Raw genomic sequence first — 26848 nt, forward strand, 5'->3', positions numbered from 1 at the left:
AACTTGACCATGTCGCTCTCGCTCCCGGACCGACTCGGACATGGCCCTGTTCGCAGCTCGTGTATTTCAGTGACGGCAATCAAGCAATGACAATATGACCTCGCCATACTCCTGGCGTCGAACACAGTGACGCAGTGACATGCGTGCATATTAATATTAGCTAGGCTCTACAGTCGGCGTCATACGTTGACGTTGTTGACGAGCTAGACCGTACAAATTCGCCGTCGGGCGGAAGATGGGAGACACTATGATATTGCAACACACTCCTACAGCGCTTAGCATAGCAGTCAATACATGAACACGGTTTTGCTTTCTGCTGCCCCCAAACTCATCCGCCGGACACGACTAGCGATCCCGAGTTGACATGTACTACATACACCATCCCTCAATTTTTACGAGTTGCTTCCACCAGGCACGTTAAGTTTGGTTCTAACTTCCCTTGACTGTTTTTGGGCGGGGATCTCTCTTCACGAGACCCTTCTGATCCTTGCAAACCCAACATTCTGCTGCAGTCATTGCCATCGACTCGTCTTCGTACGTGAGGCTGACACTGCGCTAGCTGGCTCACAGGAGCAGTGTCCGTTAGATTGATTGACAGTCGCGTGAGTTCGTGTTCGCCCCGTCTTTCACTGACTCGTGCGACACATACGTTGTCAGGAATGGAACTCTACTATCAGGACACAGTGTAAACCGCCATTCAACTAGGGATATGCACCACCTTGCGTGCTGCCATACCCAGCCGGACAGTTGGCGAATGCCAGACTGGCACTCCCGCTGCGCAAGTAGCAGATCTTGGCGCTGAGGCACTCTCCCGTGCACTCGGGTGTCATGACGGAGCTCTTGCTCTGGTACAGGTTGTACAACTGAACGAGCGAGGAGTTCGTCTCCATAGCTGGTTAGATAGTAGGTCGGTGAACGAGGTAGTTTGGATCGGTCTCGCACGCACCTTCCGTGACGAGATGCCACCAAGTTGCATTGAGCGGGTCGTCCGGTCCCCATCCGGCGATGCTGCCGCCGTATGCCTCACGAGTGCTGTACTCGAGTTCGAACGTCGGGCCGTATTCGGTTTGTCCATCCAGTCCTCCGAAGGCGTTGACGTCCGTTTGCCATCTGCAGCGGAAAGTCAAGCGATCATGGTATCAAAGTCTGTCGGGCAACGTACGTGTAGGCGTCAAGAATATCGAACGTCTAACACATCAGTCAGCTTCCCAAGCTTATGTATGTTACCGAGTACGAATGGGCTCACCCCAGAATCCACCTCGTAGACACGGAACCCCGAGTTGAGGTTCGTCAGAGGCGTGACAGAGGGAGTAATCTACGCATGGTCAACGTCAAGACATAGAAATCACCGCGTGGACAGCTGCCCTCACCCATGCTACAGTCTGCGCATTCTCGGCGCTGATGTTTGTGGCGTTGTTTGTATAGAAAATCTGCGAACTCGGTGAGCCACGCATTGACACTTCGACATGTCAACATACAGTCAGTTGATCCTCATGTGTATGCCCGAAGAAAATCGCTGATGTGATGCTAAGCACCACCCACATCAACGTAGAGGATAGACGTACCTGCGATGACATGTGGCGAATAACGATCGACGCTTCGAGACGTTAGGCACGAAGCCACGAAGGAATATGAGAGCTTACATTTGATAGACTGTTCGTATGAACCATGAGCTGGTAATATGCACGCATTCGAAGGGTACACACATAGGTTCGACGGATTCTCCAGAGGTTCCGTTCCGTCCCAACCACTCAGGACATGTCCCAGAATCCACACTAGTGGGTCGATTGTCAGAACGCTGTATACGGAGTTACATGAGGCCCACCTCTGTCACCCGCGTCTTCTGCATCTTGCAGCTCGTCGGTCAAGAACCTCAGCATTCCCGAGTTGTCCGAGGAAGCTAGGCTGATGTAGTTGAAATAGTTTTGCCTGTGCATCGGCTTTCAGTCTCGCGATGAACATCACACGCAGCCGTTCGAACGTACGTGTACCCTGCCAGTGTAGAGCCCGTCAGAGGAAGCTCAGAATGATAATCGCCTGAATACGTACAGAAGTCCGTATTGATCGTAATGATCCTCAGTCCGTCCTGGCGCTGTACAGAGTACGCGGAATAATGCGTGCGTGCCTGCTGCGCTGTATTCGCGTCAATCCAGCCTTCGAGCTCCCACAGCGCAGCGAGATGGTCGTAGTCCCTGCCATTTCGCCGTTTCAGCATCTTGCGTGACACACTGTATGTCTGCGTCATACCAGTTGAATTGGTCTCTCAGACCGTTTCCGATGTTGTAGGGTGAGTTCATCGCCCTAGGCAAGGTATGGTCAGGGTTCAGTGCGTTTAGCTGTGTCGCTATGCTTACATGTTATAGGTGTCATGATTCCCCATCACGGCGTACATAGGCCCGGTGTTCACGAGGCGCTTGATAAGATCGTACAAGACGGACTATCCAAAACCATTAACAGGGTAAGAGTGTGCGATGCGCCGTATGCTCACCTCAGAGTAGACCGTGTAAGCCCTGCGTAAATGCAGGTCAGGATGCAGCATGCGGAACGAGCACGCCCTCCTACCTCGAAAGCTCGTTGGCGGGGTCATGGGGGATTAAATCACCGGTGTAGATCGTGAAGTCGAAGCCTGTCTCTTCCGTGCCCGTCAGTGCTGGCACCGCTTGCAACGCCGCCACAATCAGAGGGTAAGGAGAGTCGCTGTACGCGGGCACCATGAGGGGGAAAGGATACTATACATGCATAGCATGCACGTACCAGTTGAAGGCACCAAAACGAGGCGCAGGCTGCACGGTATGGTTGAGACTATTCTCGTTGTAGCTGTTCACGCGGCAGCACAGGTACTGAGAGCAGTTCGCCTCCGCCCCGATAGCATAACCTATCGCGTCCCCCGTCAATACAGCAAGGCACTCAGCGGAACACAAGGTACGTACGGGGGTCAATGTGCAAGTCAGACAAATGCAGGATCTGCAGGCGCTCTCCCGTGGGTTGCTTAGGCGGCGGAAGGGGGTTCGGCTTCGGCTTCGCGAACCAGCTGTCCAAGTCAAGCGGGCTTGTGGGCGGCCTCGGACACAGACTGAGGAAGACGCTGCAGATCGCCTTATGTCCGTCATCAGCCACAAAGCGTCAAGAACCACGAAGCAGTATCCCTGACCTGTCCATCATAGCCGCCGACGTCCGCTGCCGCGATCGTCTGCGTCATAACCGAGCCCAGTGTATATATCCCGTACGTCGTCTCGCAGTCGAGTGTCGTGCTGTAATTGAAGTACTCGCAGAGACGCACGGCGAGGTTCGGGGCTTGCTCAGGCGCTGCCATCGCCAGGAACTTCGCGACCACCAAGGAGGCCTGGCAGGCTGCACAGGTATCATCGGCGAAGACAGGGTTGTTTGCGATCGAGACAATCTGTGCGACCGCCGTCTCGAGGAAAACGGAGGAGGTCGCTGGAGGAGGCAGAGGGTGGATCTCTTCAGTGTTGTTCTAGCGAAAGATTAGATCGGGAGGTGGATACTAGAGACCATGTACTGAACCTGCGGAATCTCCTCCGCGTCCGTCAACCAGTATGGATATACTCCATGCTAGATAGTATGATGTGCATTTGGTAAGCGGGAGCGGGAGCAGAGGTATAGAACTCACTGTGACCGGATCCGAGACGACTGGCTGGGGCTCAGCTGTAGTAGCAGTGGGATCATTGTAGTATGACGCATACAACGATGTCGGGAATGCTCCAGGGGCAGTGTAAGCGGATTTCAAGCCATTAGGCAAGCAAGCAACAGCTCTCAGAGATGCAGCAGCGAGGACGAGGGTCAAAGCCTTAGTCACCATCGCGACCGCGAGCTGCCCAAACGTCGAGACTGAGCGACGCACAACCCATTCGCTGTCGTTAAGTGTAGAATATATAGCGCGGGGCGTATACCATAGCTAGGGAGAGCATGGCACGTCCAGTAGAGGGGCGAACGTGCGCGCAGAGGACAAGGTCAGGAGGACCAGAAGACGAGCCGGCCGTCCTCTCAAGCCGTGCCAGTGTCCGGACTACGGGTTGGCCTGGGTCAGGATATCTATGTACTTACTGGAAGTGCAATGAGACATTTAGCCACGAGCCGCGGGTTTCGAAAAGAGAAGCAACGTACACAATGCATCCGCCTGTTCGAATGAACGTTGCTCGACACACACGATCCTGACCCTCATCAGAGCCAAATTGGCGCGGTGCTGCACTTCGCTACGACGTGAACAGATGCATACAGAAGTGCATGTTGAGCTCGTGGTGCGATGGCACGATAGATGGGCAAGACTAGTAAAGGTTGACGGCAATAGGGCGTGTGTTGTCCAGCAGGGTCGAGTTGAAGCTGACTAGGAGAATCGAAGGCTATCCGACTTCAGGGCAATATCATGATGCGCGATAGAAGTCAACCAGGTGCGGGTGAAGGAGCTCCGTTTCGTAAGACTGAGGCTGAGGCGGCCTACTTAACTTCCGTAGTACGTATCATCTCCGTAATTCGGCTTTGCAATCGGGAATGAAGTCACGTCGCCTCCGCTTCGTCGCTGAAGTGAAGACAAGTGTTGTACACTTCTAGACCGCCAGTTCGTGGCGCGAATCGCAAGGAGCTCAAAGTAAATGCGCACAGGTCCTCGGTGCGGGCTGCGAAAGACGCGCCAGGAATAACCCTCGTCTCGCGTTCTATCGGTCACATGCCCAGCGTGTGCCACGCCACAAACGCGACGCGTTGCGCGGCCGCCGACCCGCCTGCAACGGTGTACCAGCTGGTTTGTACCGTTGCTGCAAAGGTGAACAGTTCCATTGAAGACAGCTCCATAGACCCATTGAACTGTCACGTCTGAAAAGTCTTGCTGAGTTACATACAGTGGCTCCGACGACAGTCGAAATGGTGAAGTCGGCCGTCTCACCATCTTTGAGCTTCTCACGAATTTACCTTTCCTCAGTTGGTACATAGGCACTATGTTCGGCTCGCCTCATATTGCAACAGAGTTGACGCTCTCCTGATTGCCGACCACATCTGAAACTTTACATCCGCAATGTACGCAAGTTGAACACTGGTCTTGAAACGACCGAAGCATTGGAAAGTGCAGACTCGGATCTACACTCGGCGAAGTATGTAGCATCTGCATAGCTTGACCCGGAATATGGTTCTGCGCTCCCACATAATACATAGCACCCTGAAAAGAGGAAACATGTGCCTATACGCCCCATGTCTGTGAGGTATACGGTAGCTTTAGCGGCACGCCGAGGAAGCATCTTGCTCATCCTCTTCTTTTGCGTCGCCCTGCTTTCTGCGCGCACCATGCCGCACATGCGTTCTCTGGTGCTCCCGCTATGGATCACTGTCGCAGCAGCCCAAGGTAATGCACTGGGTTTTTCCGTCTTCACTGCTCCAGGGGCTTTCCCAACATCGCTGTACCGGTCCTACTACAACGACCCCACTGTGACCACCGCTCAGCCCCAGCCTATCATTTCCGACCCGGTCACGGTAAGCACAAGCCCTCGCGCTTACAGCTGGTGTCGCTCATACAACCTATCCGCCAGCATCAAGTCTACCCCTACTGGCTGACGAATCCGGAAACCATTCCGAAGGTAGATGGGTTCAACTTCACCCTCAGTTGCGCATTCGCTAACATTGACGCTTCCAGAATGATACTTGGGAACCTCATGAGCTCCCGCCGACAGCGTCGCCTTCACAGATCGCGGATGCGGCGCTGCAGCAGATCCTCGAGGTCATCACCAACCCCATCTTCGGGACCAACACATGTTCGCGCTGTCAGGCCGCCCTCTCAATAGCCAAGATAGTCGCTCTTGCAGCACCGAGTGAAGGCCCTGGGCTGGCGGTGCGCCTATGCGAGGCCTTGGAAGCGAGCGCGGACTGCGGCTCCGAGTATGGACAGTATAGTCTCGGTGCAACCATCACTCAGGTCGCTGCGTTTGCCGACGTCGGTGGCTACGATGGACAGGCAATATGCGCGTACTATGCGGGATTGTGCCCCGTCCCGGCCACCAGTCCATTGAACTTGACCTCTTGGTTCGCAAAGCCCAAACCCAACTCCTTGCCTGCGACTCGACAAGCTACTGGCGAGAGAATGAAGGTCTTACACTTGTCTGACCTGCATATCGACCCCCGTGAGTATTCTGGTGTTTTACGCCTTCTAAGCTCGATCTCAGTTGCCCATTTCGCCTATAGGATACATGGTCGGCTCTGAGGCGAACTGCACGACTGGACTCTGCTGCCGTGCCGGCGGCATGGCTGCGTCCAACACCTCCAGTATTCCAGCGCCTTGGTTTGGATCGTATTTGTGGTACGACTCATGCTTTGTCGTCTCTTGATGCCGCTGAGTAGAGTCGTTCATCTAGTGACTCTCCATTGTCGCTCGTCGCTGCGACGTTGCAGTCCATCCCGGTCTTGACGGGAACGCAGGATTCACCGTTCAATTGGACGATATACACGGGTGATCTGCTCTCGCACGATGCGTTCAACGAATTGTCTAGGTATGTAACGCTTCGGACAATCAGCAGCCTAACTCTGATAATGCTAGGGAGTACACGCTGTATACTGAGGTCAGGTCTATGGGGTCGTGTCCTAAATGTCATCACTTATACAGGGGGATAACAGACTGTTGTCTACGATCTCATGAAGCGCATGCTCAACACTGGTCCTGTCTATGCGGTCCTCGGGAATCATGATACCTACATGACGTTCGTCACCGTCTTGGTCATCGTACCGGATCTCAATTGACGTTTATCAAACAGGGCCATGAGTTCGCCTTACAACATCGGAGGTGGGTTTGAGGGACAGTTCAACTGGTGCAATAGTTCTCGTCATTTCTCACCATCTATCGACCCTGAAATTCTGTTCTCAGGGACTACGAGCACCTCGCGGCCTTGTGGGAACTCGAGGGGTGGATCGGTCCGGAAAGTGCACAGCAAGCCCGGACGAACTACGCCGCATATTCTGTGCAACGACAGGACGGGCTGCGTATCGTTACGCTGAACACCGAGTTCTGTGCGTCCACGTGCCTCACTGAGCCTACACGAATTGCGCTGATCCCACGAACGTTTCTCGCAGGGTACACGTAGGTGTCTTCTTGAGAATGCGGGACGACATCGGAGAGATGTTCACGGTGCCTGCTTTCAGTCAGAATGCGTACAACTACATCAACTTGTCGTCCTCCGACAACTCGGGCATGCTCCGCTTCTTGACCGATGAGCTGCAAGCGGCTGAAGATGCTGGTGACCGAGGTGAGCGTCGTAGGGATCGACTGACTCGGAGGAAATCGCTCGGGGTCTGACGGCATAGTAGCTTGGATACTGGGCCACGTTCCAAGTGGCTACGATACGGCGGATCCGATTTCCAACCCTACCAACTTGTGTACGTTTCCTCTCTGATCGTGGGCTTCCGTGCACGCCTGACCGTCTGAGCGTTCCATCACTGGCAGTCTACCAGATGTAAGCATCCCTCGCTCGTGTACGATCATTGTCACTAAAGGCCGTCGGCAGAGTCGATCGATACTCTCCGCATGTCATCGCAGGTATGTATACCGCTCATTGCGCTTGATCATCGCCGATACGTTTTTCAGGTGTCTTTTTTGGCCACACACACAAGGACCAACTGCATGTGAGTGCTTCTGGGTCTGGTTCGATGTTCAGCGAGATTGTGACACCCCCAGCTCTTCTACGCGAATAATGGGACGGTTATGAACGCCGAGACCGCGCTGGCAGTTGCATGGGTGAGACAGTTGGCCTAGCGCTCGCGATTACACCTCTTCAACAGTTTGCCATAGCTCGGCCCGTCAGTCACTCCTTTGACCGACTACAACGCTGGTTTCCGCGTTTACGAGGTAGACTCTGGGGTGCGTTGAAGTTCGCATAGCTCCTAAAGTCGTGGACGGCTCACAACGGCTATCGTAGACATTCGAGGTTCTCGATTCATATACGTTCGTGTGCGCTGCCTTGTCGTGCGCACTTTCTCCTCACAGTCACCTCATAGGTGGTATGCCGACGTGAACAGCTTTCCTGGACTTGACGGACAGGCAGCATATGGGCCGGAATTCCAATTCGAGTACAGCGCCAGAGACATCTATGGCTCCGCTGTTCCTGATTGGGGACCTAATGACCCTCTGAATGCTACGTGGTGGCATCGAGTGACGGAAGGTCAGTGGTACTTGGCATCACGGCGTTGCTTACTAGTTGCTGAAGTCGCATGATGCATGGTAGCTATGGAATCCGACTCGGCTCTAGTTGAGGTACGAATACTTGTCGGTGGCAAGCGCCGTCTTGCCTCGTCTAACATGTGTCTAGACATACACAAAGCTGATGACCAAGAGTTCTGTCAAAACGCCGCCTTGTACTGGCAGCTGTATAAACCAGACGATCTGCGCCATCCGTAGCGGAAGCGCAAGCATTCTGATCGAGAATTGTTCATGACGAGTTGACAGCAGCCTGGGTAGAACTTAGCGGCTAACACCATCTGTTCCTTGTTTATTGATCTGTACTCTCATTGAGCGAGTGCGTTCCGAACACGAGACGAGGTTGCAACTTTCGCGGTGTAGAGTCCGCTGACATCTGGTCTCCGGCTCGAGTAGAGTCTCAGCGGGCGTCCTTGCGGCGAAGCCTTGCGAGGGCAACCTTTATGTCCAGTCGCCGCCTGACTTACATCTGACCAATGCTTGAATGTATGCATGCATTCCTATAAGTACTAGGTTCGATCCGGTTCTTAGCAGACATGACTCTGGGCGGGCGCATCCCTCAAGCACCAGGCAGTTCCGCGCTCTACAGCTCATGCGCAATTCTGCAGATACAGACTAGCGCTACCGCTCCGGATAGAGCAGATCTTGTTGGGAATACAAATTCCCGTGCATGGTGGGTAGCGAATTGAACTCTTGTACTGGTAGTTGCTGAACATCTATATTAAAAATTGTCAGAAATTCAAGAGAGGTACATGAATGCGATTGACCTGAACGAGAGTCGAGTTTGTCTCCATCGCTGTATGGAATGATTGATTTTCACCGAGGGGAAGTACGAGAACTGCGTACATACCCTCTGTCACGAGGTGCCACCATGTAGCATTCAGAGGGTCATTGGCACCCCATTGGATCGTCGCTCCGTATGCTTCCCGAGCACTATATTCCAGCTCAAAGGTAGGACCGAACTCCGTCTGGCCGTCCAGGTCGGGGAAAGTGTTGACATCGGCATAGTAGCTGTGTACGAAACACGAGGTCAGTTACGGAAATGTGTGAAGTTGATGACCTCACTACTTACGTGTACGAGTCAAGGACTTCGAATGTCTATACGCATCATGTGTCAGAGAGTGCTGCACGTGTAAGTATGCAGAGACGTACCCCAGAGTCAACCTCGTAAACCCGGAAGCCGACGTTGTAGTTTGTTACCGGCACAACCGACGGGCCAATCTGACATTGTTGATACACAAAAAGGAATAGCAAGAGCTGCGACGACTCACCCATGCGACAGTTTGAGCGGTGTCGGCGCTCAGTACGGTGGCATTGTTTGTGTAATACACCTACATCGCAATGAGGCAAGCAACGCCAATCTTTATTCGATCCGACTCACCGTTAACATGTCCATGTGGGTGTGTCCAAAGAAGATGCCTAGCACCGAATCAGCTTTCGACTCCTCGTGAATGCGCTTTTTTGACTTGCCTGCGATGACATGAGGAGAGTACCGATCGACACTAATATTGAATGAGTAAGACAGTTCATGACTCGACCTTACGGCTCACATCTGGTAGACTGCACGAGCATGAGTAACTAGTTAAACACGGAAGGACGACATGAAATATATACATAGGTTTGTAGGATTTGCGATAGGATCGGTGTCATCCCAGCCGCTGGGAACATGTCCCAAGATCCATACTGCAAATAGTCGTAATTTAGTCGTCACTACACCACGGTCTGTCATGGCGTACCTCGCTCTTCTGCATCTTCTGCATCTTGTAATTCATCAGTAAGCCAACGCAACATGCCTGAGTTATCCGAAGACGAGAGGTTGAAGTAGTTAAAGACGTTCGGCCTAGAGAGGAAACATTGAATTTCATAGCTGTTCGTCCCAGAGTAACAAACCATACTGGAACCCTGGCAATCAAGGCATTTCAGTAATGACTCATGGGACACCGTCAGCAAAACATACAGAAGTCAGTATTGAGTGTGACGATCCTCAAGCCGTCTTGACGTTGCACGGAATAGGCAGCATAATTCTTCCGGGCTTGTTGCGCAGCCTCTGGGGAGATCCATTCCTCGAGCTCCCACAAATCAGCCAAATGCTCGTAGTCCCTACGTCATGTTTCAGCCAATGCCACCAGGGAATGCTTGTGACGCACCAGTCAAACTGGTCTTCATGGCCGTTTCCGATGTTGTATGGGGAGTTTTGCCCTCTGTGGAGGATAAGAACAATCACATACAGAGCAACAAATGCATACGCACGACTGGTAAGTGTCGTGATTCCCCGGGACTGCGTAGACGGGACCCGTGTTGATCATACGTTTCATCAAGTCGTACAGAACGGTCTGCGTCAGAGTGAATCAGCGAGCGCGCGGATCCCAAACTTGCTTCTCTTACCTCGGTGTACACTGTATACTCCCTGACACATTCTATTAGTCCGACCGCAGGGAGAGAGGCATCAAGCGCGTACCTTGATAGCTCATTGAGGAGGTCATGAGAGACCAGGTCACCCGTATAGATCGAGAAGTTGAACGAGGAGTTCTCTGTGCCTGCTAGGACTGGGATGGCCTGGAATGTAGCCGTGATGAGCGGATAGGGTGAGTCGCTAGATGGAGGTCAAACACTGTTGAGATGTAGAAAGAGCGGGGATGATGCACCAGAGAAAGGACCCATATCGAGGAGCGGATCGGCTCGTCCAGTCTGGCTCGAGAACGCTGTTCGCCCGGCAGCAGTAGCCGTACGTACAGTTGGCCTCTGCTCCAATCATGTACCCTATGAGACGCTTGTGAACGAAGCGACAATTGAACATAGTTTATGCATCGGCTTACTCGGATCGATGTGCAGATCAGACAGATGCAACACTTTCAATTTTTCACCAGTTGGTTGCTTCGGAGGTGGCAGAGGGTTTGGCTTTGGCTTGGCGAACCAGTTGGTCAAATTGAGAGGGCTGGCCGCAGGGTAAGGGCATGCGCCGATCAAGTATGCGCACGCAGCCTAATGAAGTATGTATTTGTGAGTTTGTCTCGATTGCGAGCAGCGAATCCTACCAAACCGTCATAGCCACCAACATCTGCGAGGGCAAGCGCTTGCATGATATCAGGACCTAAGCTGTACTGGCCGTAGTAGCCACCGCAATCACCGGTATTGCTGAAGTTGAAGTATTCACAAACGCGCACCACCAGATTCGAGCCTTGTTCCGGAGCTGTGAGCGCAACGAACTTTACAATCTCGAGCGCAGCCAAGCAACGGCTGCAAGTGTCATTCCCGAAGACAGAATTGTTTGCGATGGATAGGATCTGATTGTACGCGATGTCGATGAGTTGGTCGGGGGCCGCAGGGGAAGGCAGTGGATGAGCCTCCCAAGTGTCATTCTACGGGTGGTGTTAGTCATGTCTCGCTCTGAGCAGTCGCAGCACTCGTCGTACTCCTGGGACTGTCTCTGGATTCGTCAGCCAATATGGGTATATTTTGTGCTAGAGGACAACGAGGCTTTCAACGAATGGCAGATACTAACTATTTCGATCGACGCACCGTCACAGGGTCCGAGATCACTGGCTGTGGCTCAGCAGATGTCGCGGTAGCATCATTATAGTAGGACTCGTATAGAGACGTCGGGAAGACGCCTGGAGCGGTGTATGCCGTGGCACCTGAAGAGGCCGCAGTGATTGGCTGCGCGAGTAGACTAGTCATTGCCAAAGCAACAACTGCTGTGGAGGAAGTCGACAGCCATGAAGACGATATCTGTTTGAAACCACAGCGCGTCATCTGCAATGATACCCGGGCCTGATTTCTAGCCGCTTCAACATTCGTGTCTAAGATCTATGAACAGCTTATATTGCTGTGAACAAGGGCTTCGACTTCGCAGGCCTGGCACGTTCGTGGATAATCAATGCGTAGTGGGTGGCGCGTTGACGGAAGTAACACGCTCCCTTTCCACCTGTGGTCATGCGCGAACTTCAGATCCTTCAATCTATCATCCAACGTTCGGTCCAGGTCCACGTACCGTTACACGCTGCAGTGGTTCTTCGTCCCGTTGAAGGACATCTCATGCGCCTAGGCACTGGATGGCAGAAACGTTTGTGAGGCATTCCTCAGGCCTCAGGCCCCAAGGTTGGGTCGTCCCATACGGAACTGTGTGAAGGCAGTAAGTAAAGCATGCATATGACGCGATCATGGCTTCGCAAGTTCTGGCCGAGCCGTGCCAGGCTGGAGTCTAGCAGACCCGCGTCGTGACATGGAGCGCGCGCGCACTAAGACGGCTCTGGCAATTACGAGCGTCCGATGAGTCATAGGAGGGAGACACAAGAGTTTCATGAACAATCATGACAAGCAGCGGCCTCGACAAGACCGACGTGCAAAGTTCAAACGCAAGCCCAAGACTGCCAGTGCCAAGCCAGTGCCACTGCCACTGCCAGCGACGACGCGGCGAAGTCAGAGGCGCGAAGGCGCGGGCCGGTCTGACCGACGCTTAGCGCTTGACTTCGGCAGAACACGATCACGACTCCAAACGACTCGAAATGAACTTGAAGGAGTAACACAGACAGCCTAAGTCAAATAAAAGTCTGAGGTACACAATGAGCTGTAGTATAACACTTAAAAGGGTACCACATACCCAAGGGTTGAGACCACAACAAACGGGGATCTAATGGTAAATCCACTAGCTCATTTCCGAACGACACGTCGCCACTACACCAGAGTCCGGAATCGGTGTATAACCGGATCTCTCACCGCGGAAGTTGGTCATATCTTCACAGCAGAGCTAGTCAATTCGCTGAGCTCCAGTTCCCAAGCATTCTCTCCGGACGCCGTGAAATCGCTCGACTCGTATTCATCGGGAATCGCGTAGCTGACGTTCCGCAAGGTACGAGAGAAGAACTCGCCAGAGTTACCTTCTTCTGCAGCAGAGGCCTCTCTGAGGTCCAGAGCCAGACGTGACAGAAGGACTGACGTGAGCCTACAGAGGTAGTCTATGCATACGACAAGAACAACTGCCGTTGACATACAACTTACGTGGCTGTCCAGACTTGCAATACCTCAATGAACTGTGGAAATGATGATCGTTGATTGCGCTGCGACACATACCATTGTCCACACGTACCTGGTCGAGGTGTCCAGTCGCAATCCCGACTACATTGACGATACACAAGAGGCTGGCAAGTATCATAATCGTCAGTAGAACACAGCCATCATGTATCCGCGGAAACTCAAGACATACACGAAGCAAAGCACAGCTATTATGCTGTCAACGGCTGCCCGTAAGAGAGAGGAACTGCAACGCACTGTCTCGCAGCAGAATCTGCTTGATAATCGGCCCTTTGCCAGTGATGAGGTCAGCGCCACGCGCCCTATTGAACGTCTTGATGGCGGTTAAAGCCAAAACCAGACCGTCCGACAAAAGAGAAGCGGCTCGCGCTCCCATCATCCCTCAAGACATACCGAGGGCCTCAATGAAATGCAAGCTGGTGACAGCATGGACGTGACACACCGCTGCAAACACACCGATCAGAAGTCAACATAGCACTCTACCGCAAAGACACATATTACACGGCGGACATGCGTGCTTACTTTTCGTAGCTGTCATGATTTCCCTTGATATCGAGAGAGCAGACCTGATAGCTGACATCAGCTCTCAAGGAAGGGAGCTCCGCCAGATACAGTGATACGTCGTTCAAGTTCGCCAGAGATCTGGTAAAGATATACTATGACTTGCTATCAACATCGCGTTCGTTCGCAGGAAATATCGCTTACAACCAATATGGCCGGGTTCACGAGACCCGACAACAACACCAGACCGAAGAGTAGCCGACTTCGATTGAAGATAGCGTAGATGGTGATTGCTACCGTGTCGGCGATGTCCTTTCAGGAACACGAACATACCGTGCGAAAGGGTGATGGGACGTGGACTATCGCGAGTAGTACTCCAGAACGTGTGTCCTAGCATATGTAGTCAGTGAGCCGTGTTCAACTTTACCTCGGGATTGAAAGACGCACCGAAGAGATTAGACGGTCAGCTGTTGGACGACGCTGTCCGTCTGTCGTCACCGTTGCGTATCGCTCGTCGTGGGACTGACTCATTCGGAGGGCAAGCAGGAAGCATGGATGAGCTTATGCGGGATGCTATGCGCGTGGCTGCCTCCCGCTCCAAGTCAGTCCACTGAGATAGTACTTGCATCTCGCCACCACTAGGACACCTGTAATCTAAACTGGTAGCAGGTCTAGAGACAAGCTGCAGCGCAGCTCTATAGTACTTCCGTGTACTCGGGATTCTAGAACGGGCTGCATGAGTTTGATGGAGTTGACCCATTGCGGGATGGACATCACCTGGCAACTGGCTCCGCGATCCACTTCGAGATTCAGAGCGGCCTTAGAACGCTCCATCACCTCCCAATATGGCGGCGCGCCATCCGCATCGGGAGGTGGCGGGCGTGGGACTCCATAACGGTCAGTCGTCTGACGGCCCTACGTACACCATGACGCAAATTCGCTCAGCGTCATCATCGCTCAAGGTGCGCTGTGACGACATCGCCGCCGATCCTCGCCCTCGGCGACGGCGACGGTATATAAAGGGCGGGGATGCACGGAGGGCAGGTTCAGCAACTCTGACCCGTACCTTCACCTCGCGCATACAACCACCTTCTTACTACCTATCGATTGTCATGGCCAGCTACAAGGTCAGTCACCTGTGGCTGGGCGATACTAGGACGTGACTCACGGTGCTACTAGGAGGGAGACAACGTCGAGTACCGCCCCATCGGTGGCAGCGGAGAGAACGTCGCGCACTCGACCGGCACCATCGAGAGCGTGAGCGAGGCCGAGGACGGCGTAATTGGCACCCGTTGTGGCTTCCCGCATACCGGAGCTGACAACGGTCTCCACTTTAGTCTACCCGTTACACCATCAAGAATGCCAACACGGGCAAGAGCACGACCTACCAGGTAAGGGAGCAGCATATACGCGCGGCTGGTCGCCATTCTGACGTCGCTCCTGTAGGAGATGAACATTGTCAAGAAAATCTAGACCGGGTTTCCTGTATCATGACTGTATCAACACGTCTCGGTGTACAATAAACGGATTAGAAGTAGAAATCAGCATAATCTGGGACGGATGTGTTGGCGTGGGCCTACCAAGGCGCAGTCGGCTTGTGCATTTCCCGCTGCGTGCAGCGACACAGTTCAAGAGAACCTTCCTGACTGGGTCGAGCGTGCTGTTCGGCAAATGCTTGCCTCGTGCTGAGTCCAGCCCATAAACTAGGGTTAGCCGACGCAGCGCCCGGAAGCTCGGACGGTCATTCTCCTGGGCGCCTGCTGACCGTGACTTGTCCTTCAATCCGTCCACCATGGCAGACGCTCTCAATGCAGAGGAGGAGAGCCTCCTCCAAGTACGTTGCACACAACGGAATATCCCGTCGATTTTCCTGACAGCATCGTCTTTTTAGTCTGCGTTGCAGACGGCTTTCACGCCCGTCCCTCTCCCCAAACAGTCCGCCGTGCCAGAGCAGCCTGCTCCAGCACCAGAGCCTGCTCAACCAGTCCCTGCTCAAGAGGAGGCCGCTGGAGCACCTGCACCCGCTTCTCCGGCGCCCGAATCCACAGAAGACGTCTGGAAAGCTGACTACGACGCCCATGTAGCAGAATGGCGTCGCACTTCGGCAGAGCAGCGCGAGCGTGCCGAGGGGGAACGTGCGCGGTGGGAGGAGATCCGCAAGAAGGAGAGGGAGGAGGCAAAGGCGCGGGGCAGCGCGCGGAGCGAGGGGTGGGAGAGCGTGGGCGGGAGCACGAGCGCAAGCATGGTGCTGGACGCTACGGCGAGCACGAGCACCGCTGCGAGTGTCGGTGGGGAGGCGGGAGGGGAGCCGAGCGTCGCTGATGCGCGGGACCTCGTGAGCGGAGAGGGGCAGGGCAGGAAGACGAAAGAGGAGCTAGAGGTACGCGGCCAATGGTGTCTGACCGATTCCTCACTAACTCCGGGCTGCGTTTCTCCCCCGTGCTAGCAGGCGATCCTCCCAGGCTCGCACGCGCAGGCGCGCTCGCGCTTCTCCACGCCGCCAGACGCGTCCTCCGAGGCAGAGCACAAGTGGGAGGACATCCACTCTTCCGACCCGGACTCGCTTGCATCGTCCTACCCCTCGCTATCCTTCCCCTCGGACCCCCACTCGCCCTCCTCCTCCCTCCCGCACCCACTCCCACCACACGCGCACCACGGACACGCGCACCACCCCGCGCACCCACACGGCCACGAGCACGCGCATGAACAACGGCGCGAGGCACCCTCCACGACCCAGGCGCTCTTCGATTCGTCCCTCTCGCCGCGCACGCGCGTCCTCGCGCTCGTCGCGAGCCTCGCGGTGAACATCGGCCTCCCGTTCATCAACGGCGTCATGCTCGGCTTCGGCGAGATCTTCGCAAAGGAGGTGCTCGTCGGCTGGCTCGGCTGGGGGAAGCGATCGTCGAGCTCGTCCGCGTCTTCGCGGGAGCGTGCGCGACCAGGGGCGCGAGAGGGCGGCGCCGGGCTCCGGACAGCAGAGTGGAAGTAGCTTGGCGGTGAGGTAGTCTTTATTGCTGATGAAAAGGGACTGTGCAGAGGGTATAGCGTCATGCATCTAGACTGGCTTGTATATACCGGCTCGCGTCCTACGCCGCGCAACCTAGATTACTGCACGAAAATAATGCACGCTCCGCAAGAGCGAGACAAATCCTAGCTCCAATTGCCAATATAGAGATACACGACACCTCCAGAACATAGCACAAGATGAGAACCTAGCTGATCGCTACGCAAGCCCCGCAGCCCTCGCCCCGAGCACCCTGTCGACTGCCTCCTCCTGGCGCCCGATCCACACGCCGAACGCCGGGCTGCGTATCCAGCGGCCATAAAACTCCTTCGCCTTCCCGCTGCTTTTGAATGGGAGCGCGAGCGGCTTGAGGTTGGCGAGGAACGCCTTCTCGCTGAACGGCGCGAGGCGCGGCGTCGCGGGCGTGAGCGTCGCGGAGGACGCGGGGCTGCTCGTCCCGAGCGCCGCATACGCGTTTGAGGTCGTGCTCAGCGGCGTGTAGTACGCGCTGTGCCCCGAGGGCAGCGAGGAGTTCAGCGCGACGTCGGACGCGGTAGCGAAGGGCGGGTCGAGCTCGCCCTCGGTTGCCCGTGGCGGGATGTTCAGAGCGGGAGGCACCGTGCGCTGCGTGCTTGGGCTTGTGATGGGCGCGGGATTCGGCGACGGCGAGACCGACCTGGACGATGTACCCCTGGGCGATTCTGCGCCCGATGAGTCCGGCGAGTTGAGACCCGAGGACGTAGAGGAGTTGGGAAACGCCCCGGGCAGTGGTGTCGGCGGGAAGAGGCTGGAGGCAGACGATCTGGGATAGGCCCCCGATGCTGCTGACCTAGGAAACACGGACGCTGCCGAGGACTTGGGAAATCCGGGGTTCGCTGCGAATCTAGGGAATGCGGAAGATGGGCTTGGGGACGGGAACCCCGTGGAGGCAGAGGACGACGGGAGCGGGATCAGAGATTGCAGGTAACGCTGGAGCGGCACAAGTAATGCTGCCGTACGTGATGAGAAGTGCTGGCGCATGAGCGCAGAGGCTTCACGTTCTTTGTGCGCGTTCGTGAGCCCGTGGTAGACATGAACGACAGGCATACGTACTTGCTTGCTCCGAGCCCGAGCAAGCCGCCTGGAGCTGCTGAAGCACCGTCTGGTCTTTTGAGACGTAGCGACTATGCTTTGTCTTCCACCCTGGAGGAGGTCCAGCAGGTGCATTCGGATCCGACTTGGTCCTATCACCGCGAGCCGTCAAACAAAGGCGAGGACATCGCAAATACTGTCTACTCACGATGATGCTCGTCCGAGACTCAACACATGTGGCCAGTGCTTGCATGCACGGTCGAAGTATGGATTCGTCACGCCCAGGATCAGCCCGCTTGATGGTGGGCGAGTGTTGACCAGTGCTGCATGGTCTGCATCATGGATGGTGAAGAATGGTCGGAAGTCACCCGCCACGGGGATCTGGCATCTGTTCAGCGTCCACCCACGGTAATCTGCTGTAAACATACTGGTCGGAGCACGTCACGCAACCACCATATCGCTTGACTGGTCATGACGGGAGAGGGACCATAGACAAGGATAGGCTCGCATAAGACGAGGCACTCCCATATTGACCAGAGTTGTGGTAGGCAGGCCTCGAACAGGGATAACACTGGCGGCTCTGGCGGAGGTAGAGATACCAATAACTGAATACGCCAGTGAGACCATGCCTTCTGCGCGTCATAGATGAGAGCGTCAACCAACCTGGTACTCTGTCTCTCGACGCGCATTCTTCCTACTGATCGCGGAGCTTGGTAGTGCTTGCTGGGTGTCAACACCAGCGGGAAGCTCCGCAATAATGACACTTCCGAGGAGCCCTAGCTCTAGCGTTGCACCCGGCGAGGGGTCTAACCTTCTCTTCGTGTAGGGTCACGGTCAACTCTACCATGACAGACCGCCACATAGCGCACATACCAAGTAGCAATATTATGACAGGCCGCTTCGAGCATAGGGCCGCCGTGCGCCAGAACTGCTGGGCCAAGCCTCTCTACGAGAGTATAGAATAATGCTGGGTATGCTAGATGGGTCAGGATGACTACGGATCGCTACACGCATGGTCAGCGGGGATGCGTGTTAGGGAGTGTATCGTGCACCTGCTGGTATCCACGCTTCGAGTTCGCGTCCCTACGTTGTGTGAACTGGGAGAAGCCGTAGAGGAAGCCATCTTCTGTCTGAGGCCGCTGGTCGCCAGGGCGAAGGAGCTTGTCCTCAGCGGGACTGTGGACGCGTATCCGGAAGGAGTGCGTCTGCGAGCCTTGCTCGAACTGAGGCGAGTCTGGAAATGAAGAGAAGGCACTACGGGAAGTACCGTGTTAGGACCGCCAATCCCATGGTTCGGTACCGAGGAGACTCACATGTTGACTTCCTCGGACGGTGATAGGTTGAGGGGTGGGTATACACAACTGACCTTAGGCCCAACCTCCAGGTCGAAGTCGACTTCATTTACTTCAGCTCACAAAGGAAATTGCCACGTTAGGTTGCACATACCTATCGCCAAGCTCAGGATCCACCTCCGTAAGCTAGCCACCTTTACTGGCTCCATCGACAGGCCGTCCAAATTCAAGTTCGCGGGCTGTATGGACATGGACAGTTTCCGTGGATTTGTATTGCGCCTTGCAGGGGGTTTGGGACGAATAGGCAACAGGTTAGGTGAAGAGGGCGACTTCAATCCCGACGAATATGCTCGCGCGATGCTTGGAGACCCAGAAACGGATGGCCGGGAGAGATTGATCAAACCGATGTCAGTTTCTTCGTCCATTTCGTCGTCCACTACAACTTATGCTGCTTAGGACGCAACAATCAAGTCGGCGGGGTCACGGCAGGAGACGAACCGAGATCAGCGAGTGGAATGCATGGCAGAGCAGTTGGCATCGACTTGAGACTCCCGTCATGGTGACAGGCCCATGTGACCGTGGTACACACGAACGCGTCCACAGACCCGCGTCGGTGCCCGCGTTGCTGTGTTCACCAACCGCGTCACCCCTCACGCGCATAGACTCTCCACGACCGAGGCAGACGAAAGCAAGATGGGAGGGGCAAACTACATGGGCGGGAAGAGGTGAGAACTTAGACCCTCATTACTGACCAAAAATATTGACTGCCCATTGTAGGAACTTTGTCAAGACACGCGCAAAGGATGCTACCGGGAAAGCACAGCGCAATCATTTTGGGAAGCAGCGACTCGGCATTTTGACAAGGGGCCTTAGCAAATTCCACTCCGGGGCATTGAAGTCGACAGAGGGCGGTGCGAACGCCTTGGCCAGGATCTCCCTGGCACATGCGCAACACGACTTCCAGGTGCAGTCGGGGAACGTACCTCTTTCTGACGATGGCTCGCTGTTGCTCCCACGAACACCTGGGTCGTTTCGCCTGCTGTGTAGAGGACCTGCTTCTGATAGCGCATCCAGCAAGAGTAGGAGTCACAGCAGTGCGCATTCCTCAACGATCTTGAGTGCGCTGGACGTCTCTGTCCGTATGTTTTCACGCACATATATGCGTCCCATGCGCTCTTAACATTGTATGCAACGCATCTTGTGGCGTTCAATAGCAATCTCTCTCCGCGCGGAGATGGATCGCATCTGCAACATCCCTAATCTTGCTGGACTGGCCGTGAAACCGGAGCGTAGACCGCACCTTGCGGATTATGAGGACGCGGGAGAAACAGTAGACTCGTCGTCTCCCGAAACGCCTGAACCTCCTCGCAAGAAGGTACCTTGCACCGATGATTGTGATGATCTGTCTGACGAGCTTGCCTAGCGGAGGACATCGCCTAGTGCAACCAGGAGTTCGTCTAGCGACCCTATGGGATCACCTCACATGCGCCCACAAAGCAATCCATATGCGGGCGGTGCCAGTGATGAAGGTTGGTCCGTGGCTATGAGACGCAGTGACCTCGGATTGACCGACGCCAGATTTTACACCGCTGTACCTCTCCGAAGGGTATCCACCTCACGCCAGTACTTCCAGACATATGCCCGGGTTCATCAACCAACTCGACTTCGGTCATCTCGCGCAAGTGGACCCGGAGTTCGAGCCTATGCCCCTTGATAGTAGCCCGACGGTGCCTCAGAGCTTCAATGACTCTGGGTTCTCGGAATCCTTTCCAGCGCCAGGGCCCAGTACTTTCGGAAACAAGAAGAATGTTGCAGCACCAAACGTTCGTCGCGACTTCGAACGAGCAAGATATCCCTTCTACGGCGATCGGAATGTCCAAGACACATCTTCACGCACACAGAGCCCTTGCGCGGCGAAACTCGGGCGTAGCGCAATGGCATCGACTGCATGTCCGGCCAATAGTAATTTGCTGGACGGCCCTCATGCTTCAGAACGCCTCGCGACCTCCTCGGCCCTTCCAAGTTCACTCTACTTGCCTTTTAGTCAACCGTCGCTCGACACGTCTTCGACTAGCCTTGGCTCTCCTGCTCATGGATCTCAGGTCCCTTCTCAGTCAACTTCTCGGTTCCTCACGAATACTCAGTCACCGGTGACAGTTCATGCTGAGCGATCTGTCTTCAGCGCAGCGCGCGACCGTCTAGAGGGAGATGACTTGCCTCCCTCAACGATAGCATACCTGGACGAGTATGATTCTATTCTAGAACTTCCGAGCGAGGACAGTCACTTCTTGTCGGCTACCTCGAGGCGCAGCTCGCTCGATCGGCCTGTGACAAGTAGAAGCCAATGGACCAATAGTGCATGGCAGCTCGCTCTTCTGCCTTCCGAGCCGAAGCTGCTTACGAACTCTCCGCCCGCTGAAAGCAAGACGGACCGCCTGCCCTCAGTCGACGATTACGACTCCGGCGTTGTTCAGGAGAGTCTCTACGACGTTCTCCATGGCGAACTCTTCGAAGGCGCGGATCCATGGCGTGCGCTCGACGACGTACTAGGGCTTCACTCGGATCAGCCTCCTGTCGATCTCAGCCAGGATAGCGGTTACGATGCAGGGGTCAATGAACCTACTGGCAGGCTCGAGGCTATTCCGTCAATCCTGGGTCAATCTGCTTTCATAAATCAACTAGGACCCCATGAAGATGTCGAAACGCATATTCCTACAAGCTCACCTGCGAAACTCGACTTTGTCTCCTCGCAAGTTATATGCATCTCTGCATCTGCTGCTCGTAGCTATGAAGACAACGACAATGACATCAGAAACGGTCACAGCCATCTCCCAAATGAAGCTGTCTCAGGGAGTCCAGCTACAGCGGGGACCGGAAGTCTGAAACCATACAACGAGGTAGCGCATGGCGTGGGGCGAGGCGAGTACCCTGCTGATGTTCAAACAATATTTGGGCCTCGGTCGTTCACCGGTGGGTCGGCATCGCCAAATGGCTCAGCGGATGACGGTAATTCTTCTACCACAGATCAAGACCAATGTCCCTCTCAGGACGTCGCCAGTCTCGCTCAAGATGAGAAAGACGCAACACCATCCCAATGCTCACCAGAACTTAGTCTCTGTACACAACCCACTCAGTCTAAAGCTGTTCAATCCACGGATGAGACCCCGACGACTAGGCCAGTTGCGTCACAGGAAGATCTTGCGACTAGTGCTGTCCGCCTGGCAAGCATAGAAGGACCTTGCTTGTTCATGGACGAACCGTTGTCGGACGAGGATTGATATATGTATGCTACAGTGAAAATGCGCGGTTCGGTTACTGCTTTGCGTCGTGTGCATGATCTTTCCCTCATTTGACTCCTGCCCGTATCAGGGCAATTCAACATCCTTCCATACTAAGATATTCCCTGAGCGCATTACAGGCCAGCAGCGAAGGAACGCTGAGAGCTGGATGCTGAACGACAGACTGGAAGTAATATTGAGATTCGTGGAACTGATAGAACTAGAGCTAATGTACTATGAACACGACGTGAACGGCGGCAGTGCCTACTATCATCTTCGTATCTCCTTGAGCTTGTGAGAGAACGCTTCTCGACATTGATAGTGCGTGACTTCCCCTCTGTTAGATTCTATCAGCATGACCCGAAGCAGCTCATGCAGCAAACCTACCTTGGAGCATGTACAGCGATGACACTGTTGGATCCGATGCGCTTATGACACTGAGGGCATCTAGGACGCACATGAGTCTCGTTGTTCGTCGAACACAACTGATGCTTACATCCGGCTATCCGTCACCTTTACCCGACGCATCTGCAGGCTCATGAGCCTCCTGTTGACTTCATCCTTCCGCGCCTTTGCCACCTCCCTCACGATGTGCGTATCGAGTATCGGCGCTCTGAGGGCTTCCTTCAGAAAGGCTTGTACGTCGCGTGCGGTCACGAGCGGAGGAAGTAGGTCCAATGTCTCGACTTCGTCAAGCCGGGGACTATGCCTACTGATGAGATCTAGTGCGGGAGCTAGGAGATCAGAGGCAGAGAGTGGGGAAGAGGGTGAGGGTCGGAGGTAGATGCGGAGAAGGGTGAGGAAAATGGTCGAGGTCTCGGCGTTAGGTTTGTAGACACGCTTGCAGTACCTGGATCGTCAAAGTGAGTTCAAAGAACGTTTAATGTGTAAAAAGAGCATACTCTTCTGCGCCATGATAATCTCGAAGTCGATAGATATAGGTTTCGAGTGCGCTGTCGTGTCTTCCCAATCTCCCCAACAGAATGGCCTTCGCCTCAAAGAAACCTGTTGATATATAAGCATGAGACATTGTCCGGGTACGAGCTGCAAAATCTACTGACCATCCGATGGCAAGAGCGCATATAGGCGATCTGCGTTGTACCGATCCGTGGTGTCGATGAACTGCAGAAGCTTTTCATATGCACTTCTGCGTGTCTCTAAGATTGAAGCGTTTAGCAAGCCGTGCGTGCCGATCTTACTCAGCCCACCTTCATCCCCTCTTCTCCTGGCATCCGAAACCATCCGCAAATAGGTCTCTGCCAGTCGTTCATGGAATCCTGCACCGTCTTCCTTACGTTCGTCAATCAAGTACTCCAAGTATCGTGCAGCGATGCCGAGGTTGATCCCCTCAAGGAAGTCAAGGACCGGCTCGCGTGGAAGTTCCACTTCCTCTGAGGTGAAGATCTACACAGCACACTCCGGTCAGTGTGCATTGCACGGAGGCAGCCGAAGGGGCGTACCTCAAACGCAATATCGACATCCTGCTCGAAGATCCAGCGGGCCGCACCGAAGATTTGTTCAAGGTGCTCCGGACCGAGGCGTTGGAGGTAGGTCACGGAAGGCATGAGCCTATCCCGCATGTCCGTTTCCTTCTCGCTCAAGCTGTGACCGTCACTCAGCCATCGAGAGACAGTGAGGATGAAAATCACTACGTACTCTCGCAGAAGGCTGAGTGCTTTCTCGTGCATCTTCTTCCCGTTATACAGGTAGATGAGTTCCGAGTGTTTCTAGAGACTCATGAAGTGTTAACGATTGACTACAACGACGGGTGCCAGTTGCCTACCTCTCTCGCCCGCAAGGCTTCTTCTACCTCGCTGACTTCGCACCAATTGCTGACCCTGCACAAGGGGCCAAGGAGACCCGGGCGCACCAGCAGATAGCACTTGAACAGTGCCGTGTCCACGATTTGCGCAAAGCGCACGAGCTCCTCGGGGGTCAATGCAGCAAGGGGCACGTTCGGCAGTGCGAAGAGTTCATCGCGAGACGCGCCAGAAAGGTGGGGCCAGCGATGCGCTTCAGCAGAAGTGATGTTGAGGGCTTTGAGCGCACCATCGACCTTTGGCCGGCGGTCGGAGAGGTAGCGCATCAGAGTCTCTACAGAGCGGTGGAATGCGTCTGTAGGGACGTCAGCATCTGAAGTATCCGAGGCGTTGCGTATGTAGATGGAACTCACCCTTTGGCGGTCCTCGTGGCCTACCAATGACTGAGGCCGTGTCGTCGTCTCTCGACCTCGTCGGCGAGACAATGTTCTCGAGCCCGGTCCGCAACCCAGAGATAGATGCACGGATGGACCCTTTCGGAGACGGAGGTCTCTGCTGCTCCTGCCCTTCTGCGCCATCCTGCTTCTCGTCAACCGATGGTGGCTTGCTCTCCGGCTTGGGAGGAGCGGGACCACCAAACAGTGGGATCCATTCTTCCTGTGAAAGGGAAAGCCGTCCGGCGATGTTAGGCGGGTAGAGTGCAGCGACCTTTGCGGGATTGATGTCGAGCTCAATGAAGGTATCCATTGCGCGGTCGAAGCGTTCGGCTTTGAATTCTGAGACGGCGTGTAACGCGCGCACGACCTTTCGTCGTTGCTCCTACACGATCCATGACCACGTCAGCATGGCTCGCGGCGTTGTCACCATCACGTACCTTGTCGGGAAGAGATGCGGCGTCAAGCAGGTCTAAAAGCGCGAGCGCATCTGCATAGGATCCTGCCTCGACGAGCTCATCCACCTGCTCATGCCATGGTTTCATGCGGAACTGCCATATCGAGCTCCCTTGCGCAGTCGCGGCAGCACGGTCTGTAGGTGTTGTGACGAGGAAGAGGGAAGATTTTGCTGGCAGGGAAGTCAGAAGTCGGACGGAGTGCTGCATCGGCGTGGCAGAAGACGCGTCATCTGCAGGCGGAGGTGGGAAAGGCAGGGACTGGACGGGAGAAAGAGATATCGAGGAGCGGATCTCTACTACGGGGGAGGGAACGAAGCTCGTGGAGGCTTGCGAAGTGAACGTAGATGTTGAGGAGCCGTCGAGTCGTGAGGTAGGTACGGTGCCCGAAGGCATGACTGCGAAGATGTATGGTCTGATGAAGGCTAGTGCGATGTTAATAGGTATGGACATGCGTGGGTGTCGATGTTCCCGTACCTAACTCCTCGGGTGGTGCAGGCCAGTCAACGTGAGTATCCCTTGTCACCTTGGCATCGGGACCAAGAAATAGTCCAATATCTGTACCGGTCAGGATCTCTCTAAATGATCAGAAAATGAAGCACGCACTGTCTCTTGCGATGAGTGCCTCGCTCTCATGTATGCTGACAATCCAGGGCCTCGCCCTTGCGCCGAGACCCATGTAGCCACCGAGGTTTGTGAGTGCGCCCATGCCCATGTTGCTGATACTCGTGCCGGATGTCACCGACGGTATGGGAGCAGCGATCTCGACCATGGTGGCAGTCTTGAGGTAGTAAAGAGCATAGTCTGAGATCGCATAGCCGAAGCAGATCACGTCTTCGCCGAGGAATGACATCGCCCGTGGAGAGTGAGAAAGAGTTGTCTCCTGTGATCACTGTTCTGCCTCATGTGAATGTGCTCCAGACCAATGTGGTGCCTACCTGTGGCTCCTGCGGTTCGCCATCCTTCCATGAATAGATGACCATCTTGCGCTTACAGCCAATGGCGAGGTGCGTCACCACCGAAGGCACGTCCTGGCCTTTGTCGAACTCTCCAGGCGAGAGTTGCAGCTTGTCGGCATTGTGTACTACACCCGTGAACGTCGCTATGGATAGTGCTTGTTTACTCTTCGTGAGGGGTGTAGCGGGTGAGAAGCTTGGGAGAGGGTATAGAGTAACGGTCGAGTCTGAATGTGATTCAGCTTCAGCACAAACAGTGCGTAGCATGATATCTGACCAGAGAGAACCGCGAGGGAGCTAACGTCTTTCACGTAGCACAGCTGCTCTATCGCCTTCCGGCTTAGAGCCTTCTTGGTCTCCACAAGCTGTGCCGGAGACTCTGTTCCATCCTCTGTATCATTTTTTCAGTAGTGAGTGACTATGACACCCATATTACGACGCACCAACAGAGCGATTGAGAGCATAGATGTGCAGGTTCCCTATGGTTGTTCCCACATATAACCTATCGCCTGCGCTCTGTCAGCAACGTTCAGCGATGTACCATGTCAACCCTGACCCTGCACGACTACTGCCTCTGCTCGCTCCTTGAACCCATTCAGAACTGTATGCGGCGCAAGAAACGGTGCCATCAGTCAAGGCGGCCTCGCGTGATTCCCAGGACCGAGTAGGGTTAACTTAGCAGGCCCAGGCAGGCCCTCGAATCAGGACAGACGATGCTGTGGAGGCCTAGCACAGAGTAGAGAGGTTTCGGAAAAAGTGGTAGAGTACGCAAGCCTTATACAGACCAGAAATGTGCGCAGGCCAGCGGGTCGTGGTGGCGTCGTGCCATCGTGTAAGAACGCGCGAGTCGCGACGCGTCGTATTCACGTGCTGCCGCG

At 54.8% G+C, this 26848-nt stretch overlaps 9 protein-coding genes across 9 annotated transcripts; 4 read left to right on the top strand and 5 right to left on the bottom strand.

Moving 5' to 3' along the window:
• Window positions 1-572: 572 nt before the first annotated feature.
• On the bottom strand, window positions 573-3936 carry C8Q71DRAFT_526938 (sphingomyelin phosphodiesterase). Its single transcript, XM_047919136.1, has 21 exons — window positions 3632-3936; window positions 3526-3573; window positions 3152-3475; window positions 2931-3096; window positions 2755-2875; window positions 2563-2697; window positions 2489-2510; window positions 2355-2437; window positions 2248-2301; window positions 2050-2192; window positions 1986-1992; window positions 1826-1929; window positions 1707-1775; window positions 1644-1653; window positions 1566-1597; window positions 1479-1516; window positions 1371-1430; window positions 1247-1315; window positions 1163-1188; window positions 947-1110; window positions 573-892 (listed from the first exon to the last, which is right to left on the bottom strand). The coding sequence occupies exons 1-21, from the start codon at window positions 3818-3820 to the stop codon at window positions 702-704; spliced, it is 2055 nt and encodes a 684-aa protein (XP_047780299.1). The 5' UTR covers window positions 3821-3936; the 3' UTR covers window positions 573-701.
• Window positions 3937-5242: 1306 nt separating this feature from the next.
• On the top strand, window positions 5243-8530 carry C8Q71DRAFT_906205 (sphingomyelin phosphodiesterase). The gene is made up of 21 exons (XM_047928916.1): window positions 5243-5481; window positions 5538-5585; window positions 5642-6125; window positions 6187-6301; window positions 6357-6491; window positions 6539-6560; window positions 6616-6698; window positions 6753-6806; window positions 6863-7005; window positions 7069-7075; window positions 7138-7241; window positions 7303-7371; window positions 7439-7448; window positions 7500-7531; window positions 7580-7617; window positions 7670-7729; window positions 7784-7852; window positions 7911-7936; window positions 7990-8153; window positions 8217-8245; window positions 8301-8530. The coding sequence occupies exons 1-21, from the start codon at window positions 5296-5298 to the stop codon at window positions 8424-8426; spliced, it is 2004 nt and encodes a 667-aa protein (XP_047780300.1). The 5' UTR covers window positions 5243-5295; the 3' UTR covers window positions 8427-8530.
• A 248-nt stretch (window positions 8531-8778) lies between these two features.
• Window positions 8779-11866, bottom strand: C8Q71DRAFT_856343 (sphingomyelin phosphodiesterase; the record flags this gene model as incomplete). The annotated part of the gene is made up of 21 exons (XM_047927290.1): window positions 8779-8904; window positions 8956-8984; window positions 9039-9199; window positions 9261-9286; window positions 9341-9409; window positions 9460-9519; window positions 9570-9690; window positions 9739-9748; window positions 9803-9871; window positions 9925-10028; window positions 10084-10090; window positions 10146-10288; window positions 10336-10389; window positions 10439-10521; window positions 10574-10595; window positions 10647-10781; window positions 10834-10948; window positions 11005-11170; window positions 11224-11547; window positions 11602-11649; window positions 11708-11866. 21 exons carry the CDS (start codon window positions 11864-11866, stop codon window positions 8779-8781), a joined length of 2031 nt encoding a protein of 676 aa, XP_047780301.1.
• A 979-nt stretch (window positions 11867-12845) lies between these two features.
• On the bottom strand, window positions 12846-13806 carry C8Q71DRAFT_527019 (uncharacterized protein). Its single transcript, XM_047919137.1, has 5 exons — window positions 13457-13806; window positions 13392-13407; window positions 13275-13326; window positions 13187-13218; window positions 12846-13130 (listed from the first exon to the last, which is right to left on the bottom strand). The coding sequence occupies exons 1-5, from the start codon at window positions 13596-13598 to the stop codon at window positions 12917-12919; spliced, it is 456 nt and encodes a 151-aa protein (XP_047780302.1). The 5' UTR covers window positions 13599-13806; the 3' UTR covers window positions 12846-12916.
• A 991-nt stretch (window positions 13807-14797) lies between these two features.
• On the top strand, window positions 14798-15215 carry C8Q71DRAFT_750868 (uncharacterized protein). Its single transcript, XM_047923291.1, has 4 exons — window positions 14798-14847; window positions 14900-14977; window positions 15058-15111; window positions 15167-15215. The coding sequence occupies exons 1-4, from the start codon at window positions 14833-14835 to the stop codon at window positions 15191-15193; spliced, it is 174 nt and encodes a 57-aa protein (XP_047780303.1). The 5' UTR covers window positions 14798-14832; the 3' UTR covers window positions 15194-15215.
• A 10-nt stretch (window positions 15216-15225) lies between these two features.
• Window positions 15226-16826, top strand: C8Q71DRAFT_527401 (uncharacterized protein). Its single transcript, XM_047919139.1, has 3 exons — window positions 15226-15554; window positions 15612-16100; window positions 16167-16826. The coding sequence occupies exons 1-3, from the start codon at window positions 15513-15515 to the stop codon at window positions 16707-16709; spliced, it is 1074 nt and encodes a 357-aa protein (XP_047780304.1). The 5' UTR covers window positions 15226-15512; the 3' UTR covers window positions 16710-16826.
• A 31-nt stretch (window positions 16827-16857) lies between these two features.
• On the bottom strand, window positions 16858-19338 carry C8Q71DRAFT_896125 (uncharacterized protein; the record flags this gene model as incomplete). The annotated part of the gene is made up of 9 exons (XM_047928739.1): window positions 16858-17764; window positions 17817-17947; window positions 18004-18176; window positions 18224-18400; window positions 18459-18606; window positions 18669-18799; window positions 18848-19049; window positions 19109-19190; window positions 19242-19338. The coding sequence occupies 9 exons, from the start codon at window positions 19336-19338 to the stop codon at window positions 16944-16946; spliced, it is 1962 nt and encodes a 653-aa protein (XP_047780305.1). The 3' UTR covers window positions 16858-16943.
• A 286-nt stretch (window positions 19339-19624) lies between these two features.
• C8Q71DRAFT_527685 (uncharacterized protein) lies at window positions 19625-22816 on the top strand. The gene is made up of 6 exons (XM_047919140.1): window positions 19625-19812; window positions 19865-20226; window positions 20302-20462; window positions 20511-20616; window positions 20666-22057; window positions 22112-22816. Exons 1-6 carry the CDS (start codon window positions 19781-19783, stop codon window positions 22363-22365), a joined length of 2307 nt encoding a protein of 768 aa, XP_047780306.1. The 5' UTR covers window positions 19625-19780; the 3' UTR covers window positions 22366-22816.
• On the bottom strand, window positions 22501-26803 carry C8Q71DRAFT_527041 (uncharacterized protein). Its single transcript, XM_047919138.1, has 17 exons — window positions 26527-26803; window positions 26414-26479; window positions 26248-26361; window positions 25953-26197; window positions 25621-25897; window positions 25492-25572; window positions 25000-25439; window positions 24539-24944; window positions 24149-24480; window positions 24022-24092; window positions 23826-23967; window positions 23574-23769; window positions 23427-23522; window positions 23268-23370; window positions 22862-23215; window positions 22753-22812; window positions 22501-22702 (listed from the first exon to the last, which is right to left on the bottom strand). Exons 1-17 carry the CDS (start codon window positions 26597-26599, stop codon window positions 22636-22638), a joined length of 3123 nt encoding a protein of 1040 aa, XP_047780307.1. The 5' UTR covers window positions 26600-26803; the 3' UTR covers window positions 22501-22635.
• Window positions 26804-26848: the final 45 nt, after the last annotated feature.

The sequence above is a fragment of the Rhodofomes roseus genome (assembly GCF_022264815.1).
Source record: "Rhodofomes roseus strain CIRM-BRFM 1785 chromosome Unknown C8Q71scaffold_7, whole genome shotgun sequence".
In the NCBI taxonomy this organism is placed as follows: domain Eukaryota; kingdom Fungi; phylum Basidiomycota; class Agaricomycetes; order Polyporales; family Fomitopsidaceae; genus Rhodofomes; species Rhodofomes roseus.